This window comes from Aplysia californica, unplaced genomic scaffold (genome assembly GCF_000002075.1).
Source record: "Aplysia californica isolate F4 #8 unplaced genomic scaffold, AplCal3.0 scaffold00398, whole genome shotgun sequence".
Lineage (NCBI taxonomy): Eukaryota > Metazoa > Mollusca > Gastropoda > Aplysiida > Aplysiidae > Aplysia > Aplysia californica.
In genome coordinates, this window is record NW_004797668.1 from 141,175 (window position 1) to 150,091 (window position 8,917).

Here is an 8,917-nt window from a genome sequence, read left to right on the forward strand (position 1 = left end):
TCCTTCTTGCTTTGTCCACTTATATCTTCAAATATTTGGAATACTTTTTCTGTCTTGAGAGTATATGGAATTTTTGTTTTCTCAGTGATTTTATGCAACAGAATCTTCACAGATGGAAAGTCAGTACTCCAAGCTCTGAAAAACATGAATTTCGAAAGCCCAGCCTGCCTATCCGTGGCTCAAACAATCAATACGTTCATACAGACCTATGCCATCGACCTGACACTACAGTGGATACCTGGCCACAGCAATATCCCAGGAAACGACAGAGCAGACACCCTTGCCAAGAAGGGAGCATCACAGACACAACCTCACAACCCAGTATCACAACAGACAGCCAAGAACATCATCAAATGCAACACCAGGGAACAGTGGCTGAATGGATGGGCAATGGGCAAAACTGGAAGAACTGTATTTGCACACATGACAGCCCCCAACTCTAAAGATGCAATAAATTCCCTGAGTAGAAGAGAACAAGTCACGATATTTCGCCTGCGAACACAACACATACCACTAAACTCCTACCTTAATAGGATCCGCAAGGATACCCCACCCGACTGCCCGTTGTGCGACTGCCAGGATGAAACAGTACCACACCACCTCTTTAACTGCCCAGCACTTTGTGACTTGCATAGCACCTATCTACCTGCCTCCCCAGACATCGGAAACACTCTATACAGCGACAAAGCACAGCTGATTAAAACCTGTCAATTCTTTGCCATGTCGACAGACCAAAGGGCTAGAACCCAAATGGCCGCTGGATCGGAAAAGTAAAGTAAAGTAAAGTATGCAACAGATGATATATGGTACAAGAGGTCATGACTTTTAATGTAGTGTTTCTTATTTTTCTGTGGATATTTCTGGTGTGGTAAGGACCTTAGATGGTCTTTTGAGGGGCAGGTGCTCCAGATTTAACTGTTGACTTTCTTCTATTTTTTTTTTTTTACATGTGTGTGAGAAAAGTTGGCTTTTTAATCTTAAAAGTTGTTTGTTTGATGGAGGCTCTGGTCTGGTTAGTCCTTTTTCAATGTTTACTCGGTTTGCACAAGTTCAGTTGGTGTATGGGTTGATGGGGCAATAATGCTTTTAATAGCAAGTCCGTCATTTTTTTCTAATCAGGACATTATACTTATTGAACACATGTTTTGAGAACCATTAGTGAAAAAAAAAATGTGTTCACTGTAAAAATAGTTTCTTGCAACAAGTTTTGCAAGTAAAAATTGTTATTGATGAGCTATGACGTAGGCCATATATGCGTAATCAAAATGTGTGTGAGAAGCCGGAAGTGTTGTGAACAATACCATTTTACGTGTGACAGAGATTTCAAGTATTTTATATAAATTTATGAAGAAAAGTTTTTTAATCTAGCCTCAACTGTTCTGGAAAAATATGATTTAGTTGAGACAAATTGATACAAACTACTGTTCAAAGTATGGATGACATTGATTCACCCGTTAAAGAGATATTTGAGGATAAGTTGCGCCATGAATTTTTGATCGCACTATAGAGATGCCACCTCGTAATCCTTTGTGCCCGAAAGACTTGTATTTTCGTCTGGGCCTCAGGGTTGTCGTGTCCCAAATGCCTGATAAATCGGTATTCTACAGCTTTGCTCCCATTTGTCCATGCAAGCACATGAACGAGAAACCTAGGGGAACTAACGCTATCAAAATCAAAACCTCAGGCTTCAAAGGGATAAAGATAGCTTTACAGTGTTCATGGGGGTTGGAAACTCATAGCATATCTTTCAGTGTTCCTGTCATCATCCATATTCAGTATCAGTCAAAATGAGGCCTTTTTCATATTTAATTTTTGTAATCTACAGCATAATAACAAGAATAATTTGACTTCTTAAACCTTGAGGACATTTTGTCCATATTTTAACACGTGTTTCAGCTTGTGTATGATGACATTTTTTCTCTCTTTTATTTGGCCATAATAAGTACATCCGTCAATTACTCTGCATTTTTCAATTAGAATGTTAAGATTTAAAAAATCTGAGCTGGTTTTATTCTTGAATTTTGTAAAACATTTTTTTTCTCTCTTTACTATCCCTCTATATCGCAGGAGGGTTCAGAAACTGAAAAAAGGCGCAGAGGTAGCTGTTGGTGGGGGAGACGTGGAGGAAGAAAAGTACATCGCTCCCACTGTTCTTCGCGATGTGAAACTGACGGATCCAGTCATGCAGGATGAGGTGAGAGGCGGTTTGCTTTTTTTACTTCACTTCTTAACTCTTACAGATCATAGGCCTATTCCCTGCTTATCGCAGCAAGTTTAATTTGAAATATGTTAATGTTAGCATTTTCTGCATAAAAAAAGATAGCTTTAAAGCTACAAGCATGTAATACCAACCAACATTTAAAAAAAAAAAGACTGAAGATTTGACACAATATAAGAATTTAGTAAAGTAAGAGAGGAAAAACCCCCAAAAAAACCTTCAATGCATAATCTGGTTACAAGATCTGCCGACTTTTAAGAGTTAATGTAGGACAGATCTGTGAAGATGGGATTTGGCATAAAGTGAAATAGTCAGGCATTTTTTCCTTACCTGACTACTGATAATTGAAACTTGTTGCTTCACCTGCGAGTATCTCTGTCTTTCTCTAAGGATGTATCCCTCTCAGGTTGGGTTGCCTTGACATCCTAGATGGTCTATAAATAGCATTGATGGGGGCATAAATCTTAAACAACTATTGCTTCAAGTGTTGGTGGGAACTGCATGTTTTTTGCCAGTAGCAGGCAGAGGTACTTTTAGTTTTCCAAATGCTGACATACTGATACAATACAAGCAGGAGAAGTGTTTAGAAAATCCGAGTGGAAGGACAATGCGGCATTATTTATCCTTTTTTTGAAAAGCCTCCTTTTCCAGTGAATTTTATGGTTTTTCATGTTTGCCTCTGGCTTAATGAATGACTTTTATAGCAGATGATTCTGTAGGTCACGCCATTGTTGTTTCGGAAGGAATTGAAAACTAATTGATTTTGAAGGATTGATTTTAGATGTCCTCTTTAAAATAAAGTAAGACAAAAAATTCTTTTGACTCTTCACATTTTATTCTAAGCTAAATCACGCCTTGTACAACTGAGTTTGGGCTGTATTTTATAGTTGTCATATAACTTGATTTATATATCTCTCATCTCTACTTTTTCCCCTTCATATATCAGCATGTATCCAGCTATCAAAAGGGTAATGTAGGAATTTTTGTTTTGTGGAGTACAATTTAAAAGTGATATCAATTTTCTTGTTTCAGATCTTTGGGCCTTTGCTGCCGATCATGCCTGTTCAAGACCATGCAGAGGCCATCAAGATCATCAACGACAGGTGATAACTCTCACAGACTGTATTGTTTTCTTTTAGTCTTTGATATTTCTTTTGTCACAGCACACTTTTAAAAAAGATTTTGGAAACAGTGTACTCAAATAAATCGTTCTGAAGGCAAAGCGTTGAACGAAGTGGTTTTGTTGGACAGTCTGGTGTGGAGTTAATACTTCGTTCAACACCATTAAATAATTGTCTGTCTCTAGTGGGACTTTTAGTGGGTAATAATCTTTGAGAACTTGCAAAACGACTAAATTCAAAAAGTACTCCTAAGGGTTCTGAACCAAGATTATCTGAAACTGCATCCAGCATGAGAAAAACTTGAGAGAACAGTGCTCCTGCCCAGCGGGTATAGTAATGAGTGTTTAGAGTAAAGAAAAGGGAGGGAAAGAAGACCAAGATAGTATGCCAAAGTTAGTATCACACGTCTGCATCTAGGGAGAGATGTACTTGTGTGTTATTCCAACATCACTTTCTACTGACTTGCATTGAAACTGTTTGTCCCCACCCTCTGGCACGCTCATTAATATGTAGAATCTTTTTCACTTTTTAAAGTTTTTTAAGCCTATAAAATGAAAACTGGCATTTAGATTCTTCTAGCTTTGTCGATAGAGGACTTTTTAACTGAATGTTTTACTTGTTGTTTTTCTTGACAACTTTCTTAATTTAGATATTTAAATATATGTTTGAACTTGTCTGAGACAGCTGCCTGTTATCAAGGAGAAAAATGGCCATCTCAGACAGGTGGTGGTCTTACCTTGTGTCATTGTAATGTATAAAAAATGCACATTGAGAAGTGGGAAATGGCCATTTGTACAGTGATTGTTATATACTGGCGGCCCTTAGAGCAGGCTCGACAGTACTTTTCTTCCAACAGAATAGTTTGAAACTTTGATTTATATCTCCTGCTCCATTTCCAGAGACAAGCCCCTGTCCCTGTATGTGTTCAGCAACAACAAGTCTCTGATTCAGGAGTTCCGGCTGGGGACGAGCAGCGGCGCCTTTCTGGTCAATGACACAGTCGTCCACGGTGGATGTAAGTTTTTGGTTTAAAACTGAATTTTTACAATGTATTTTTAGGTACTTCAACCATTCTGACTGGCAAAGTAAAACCAAGCTGTGCTGTGAATTAACCTGTAAACAGCCAACTTGTATCCCGTGCATTCATATGACCTTATTCAGTTGCGATCGCCATAAAACCTTTACCAAATGAACTAAAACTTGTTATCCCCTGGAAGCTGAAGGGTTCACAGAGAAAAAGTTGTTGCTGCTGTTGCTGCTGATCCAGCGCTTGTTACCTTGTGTTTGATGACTCAGTAGCATATCGCCAGCCAGCTGATTGGATGTATGAAACCCCAAATTTCAAAAATATTTTTTAACTGCCATTTATTAATCTGTGGTAATAGTTGCTTCTACTAAAGAAACTCTCTGTCAAAATTTAAATTCTAAATGTTTAAAAAATAAAAAGAAGAACAAATACATCTTGTGGATACGATTGTCTTAAAAAATGAAACTTTTGTTCTCGCTCCTAAAAAATGGTGCTCTCTGGGCTTAGTATATTTGAGTAGCTTGCTGATGATGTGGTGATCTTCACGTTTCTGTTGATCCTGCTAGGCTGACACTTCTGTAGTGAAAGTTACAACTGTGGCTTGTCCTTGTTGTGCATGTCATACTGTACTACACTTTGTGCTGTTGAAGCTAGAAAGGTGAGCAGAGTAAGTCTGATTCCCTGTAAGGACTTCTCTTTTGACATCCATCCCTTGGTGCTCATATGACCTTGTGCAGTTGTGAGCACCGTAAAACCTCTACTAAAACATACTGTACTACTATCTGTTTGCAACCTGTGTTTTTTTCCCTAGCACTGAATAACAACAATGATATGAGACTATGTTTGAAAAAAAAAATTAAACTCAGTGGATGCTTGGTGGGCATGGTTGTGTGGTCCGCTCTGTGAACTGCTATTTCTGTGGAACTTTGTTGTATCATGTTTTGTGACAGGACGGTGTATTGCCCTAGGCTTGGTCCTTGGTGAAATGTTGCAGTTGTCATGCCAGCTGCCCATAAACTGAAATTTATTTGAACTTATTCAACTCGATACAGACACAATGCTGGTTTAGAAATTTGGAATTCATGTAGAGACCTAAAGACCACAGTAATAGTAATAGTAATAAACAACATTTGTATAGCACATATCCTCTCATAACAGAAAGCTCTTTGTATTTTACAATCTATATTATCACCCCAGTAGACTGTAGAACACTCAGCAACATTCTCAGCTTCTCAGGAAGAATACAGTGCAAGCAGCTGGTTAAGCACTCAAACACAAACAAACTGACAAGATCTTTGGCTGTCTATAGGCCAGGTACCCATTCCCACCTGTGGGAAATTAGGAAAATTGGTGTATGTGCCTTTCCCAAGGACACACTGTCGGGCCCCCCTGATGGGACTCGAACCAACGACCTTATTGTGGCGAGTCCAAGAGCCTAACCGCTAGACCACTGTAGAGAATCTTTTGTTTTAGTAGTAAACAATGTCATTTTGTATTTCAGTGAATACTCTTCCTTTTGGTGGTGTTGGCAACAGTGGCATGGGAAGGTACCACGGGAAACACTCGTTTGACTCTTTCAGCCACCAGAAGGCTGTCTTGGAGAAATCTCTGGCCCTGGATTCGGTCAATCAGTAAGTTGAGCTTCATTTTTTACTGTTGCACCTGCTGTATATCATCTGAATTCAGGAAGCGGGGAGGGGTTCATCAGCTCCTGCAGCTGTGAGAACAGTCTATCATTTAGGGGACATAGTTCTTGGATCTTGTTATATCTTTGTCTTGTCTTTGCCCCTGTAGTAAAAGACAGTTTAGCTTGCAATAGCCACCTGTTGCTGCCTGGATGTTTGTGAAGCGGGGGGCATTATTTTATTTTATTTTTTTTCAAATGTGTTTTTTAGGTTTAAGAAGGTAACTATTGTATGGAAAGTGTTACCATTTTACAAAATTTGGTACATTGGCTTCGGCCAGAAGTTGAATTGGTCAGTCCTTTTTATGGTCTGATTTTTATACTCTTAATAATTAGTTAACAAAACAACCCGCAAAATGGTGGTGACCTTAATTATGACGGCTGTACATAGTGATCCAGGAGTACAAGCTGTGGTGAACAGGAAAACATTGATTAGTGTGTTGAAATTAATTTAAAGAATGGAGCCTGACTCTTGCGTGACTCAAAAGTGTTCCGATAACGCGTTATATTGTGGGGAATGAACATGGAAACAGACTCCATACCTCTCTTTCACTGCGGCTTATACTATACTTTTTGTTATATTGTTTGTTGGCCATCTTGGTTTTCCTTCCATGACAGCATGGACATTTTTATTGGACGAAATTTGTATAGCCCAACCAATGGTTCTGGTCTTACTGAGTGTATCGGTGACGCGTGTAGTTCAACCTGCTCTAACATTCTCCGGTGTAAGACATGTACAAGTGGCCACTCCCCCCCCCCACCCCCCCCTTTGTGATTTTTTAACATTATAATGACACTGTGTAAGATGGCCAATTTTCTCCTTGACAAAAGGTGGCCATCTAAGACATGTTTGACTGTACTTTAATTAAGAAAAAAGAAAGGTGTGAAATTTATAGAACTCCTCAAAATGCTACACACTCTCCAGAAATTTCAATTGATGCTGCCATATGGTATCAAAATCTTTTAGAGCCATTAGTTCCATTGCAGTCACACTAGATTAAGATGCCAGTGACTTTGGTTTGAATCACCAATAAGATATTCTTACACTTGTGTTGTTTTGAGTTTTTTTAGGCTCCTCACTTGCTTAGTTTGGTCTTATCTGATAGTGGCACTAACACTGGAGGTACTCCCACTTGAAGACTAGCATCTGTGGTGTAGCAGTTTGGCGCTTCACCGTCGCACTCAGGAGACCGGAGTTCAATTCTGGCGAGGGGAGAACATTTTTATAGAATATTTCAGTCTTTCTGCTGGGATACTGTATCCCTCTCAGCCTGGGTTGGCTTTGACAGGCAGGGTACTCCTAAACGATCTATATTATGTCGATAGGGGCGTAAAAAACACTTATATTAAAAAAAACCCCAACAAGCACAAAAAATTCTCCACTCTTTGAATGACTCAGCAATGTTCAAAAGGGACAGTGTATCAATACTGTACCGTACTTAATTCTGAAGCTGTTCCTCTTTAACTCACTATGCCGTGACCCTCTTTTGGTACTCAAATCTGAAATTGATAAGTACATCACTAAATTGGCCCTTAAATCAAAAGAAGTGGAGTTAAATTTCAGTAGTTCTTCATCTATTGAATGAAATCCTGGTAAAAGAGACCTGTTTTCCTCAATTGCCAAAAAGTAATTTGACATCAAAGTCATCGAAAAGAAATGTGCCCGAGCCGCTGTCAGTGGCTCACCGGCTCAGCGGTTCCAACATTGTGGTGGAAAGGGCTCAAGTTCCGAGTGTGTTCTGTCCCCAGGCTGAGGTACCCTCCATACAGTGACACCAAGCTGGGCTGGCTGCAGTGGATCATGAAGAAGAAAGTCAAAAGAACCGGCGTGTTCAGTTTCCTCCCTTTTGTGGTGATGGGAGCCATGTTTGCTATGTTTTATAAGGTAAGAATGAACCTGAATAAGTGAGTCACTGCTGTGTAAATCTTTGCCCTTGCTTGGAACTCCTGACTCGCCTGTGTAAAAGTTGAAAGGTTCTGTTTGTCATGTGATGTTGTTGTGGTTGGTACGGTACCTTTTAAAGGGCAGTTGTTGTGCAAACTATTAAGAGTATACTCAAAATTACTCTAGCTAATGTTTTTGGTTTTGTACTATGTATTGGAAGAGGGGTGTTTGTTGCTGTCATTGTTGTGTTAGAAAAACAAAACAGGGGTGGGTGTCCTCCAGATTTTTGTTGTATGCAAGATTATTTTTTTCTTGCCAAGAGTCTTTCTTATTCTTTTTTTCTTTTCTGTTTTAATGTATTGTGATATGTTTTAGCCTGTGTACTGATGGAAAGTAAAGAATATAGTGTACGTATGTAAAGTAAAGAAAAATTAGTCTATTTCTGCTGTGTTTCTTCCTGTGTTCCAATTATCTAAAATCTGAAAGGATGTGTGCATAATAAGCTGCCGTTTATGCAGGTGAATTCAGTACACTTGTGTCATGGAAAAATCTCGAGCGAGTAATATTCAATAGAAAAAGATCAGTATCTTCCATTTTTTGTAACTACTCCTTTTTTTTGCTTGTTTTGAGTTTGTGACTTTTGGGCATTATGTTACAAAATGGTCAGTCTCTTCTATTTTTTTCTTCTTTTTTTTTCAGTATTGCCACTGCCATCACCCTAGTTCTGTTTCTTGTAAAATGTGATTTTTGTGCTAGTGTCCAGTTAAGTATTATAAACTAGTCAACAAAAATTAAGGAACATTTGAGAAAAAGTGTACAACTTCGAGAGCATACTTCAACACGCAATGCAATTTTGTACACTTTTTAATCAACATGTGTATAGCAAGTAACAAAAAAGAAAATTAAGTTATTCCATTTTAACTTGCATAAAAAATTAATTGAGTTTGGTAGGGGTTAAAATCCCAAATCCCAAATTTGTCAA

At 38.7% G+C, this 8,917-nt stretch overlaps 1 protein-coding gene across 2 annotated transcripts in view; it reads left to right on the plus strand.

Annotated features, from left to right (window-relative positions):
• The window catches only part of LOC101851138 (aldehyde dehydrogenase family 3 member B1), a 38,232-nt gene that overhangs the window by 22,904 nt on the left and 6,411 nt on the right, over positions 1–8,917 (plus strand). For both annotated transcript variants that reach the window (XM_005103947.2, XM_005103948.2), the window contains exons 9-13: positions 2,068–2,194; positions 3,251–3,321; positions 4,239–4,354; positions 5,868–5,997; positions 7,800–7,935. In XM_005103947.2, coding sequence (XP_005104004.1) covers positions 2,068–2,194; positions 3,251–3,321; positions 4,239–4,354; positions 5,868–5,997; positions 7,800–7,935 — 580 coding nt within the window. The remainder of the gene's footprint in view (positions 1–2,067; positions 2,195–3,250; positions 3,322–4,238; positions 4,355–5,867; positions 5,998–7,799; positions 7,936–8,917) is intronic.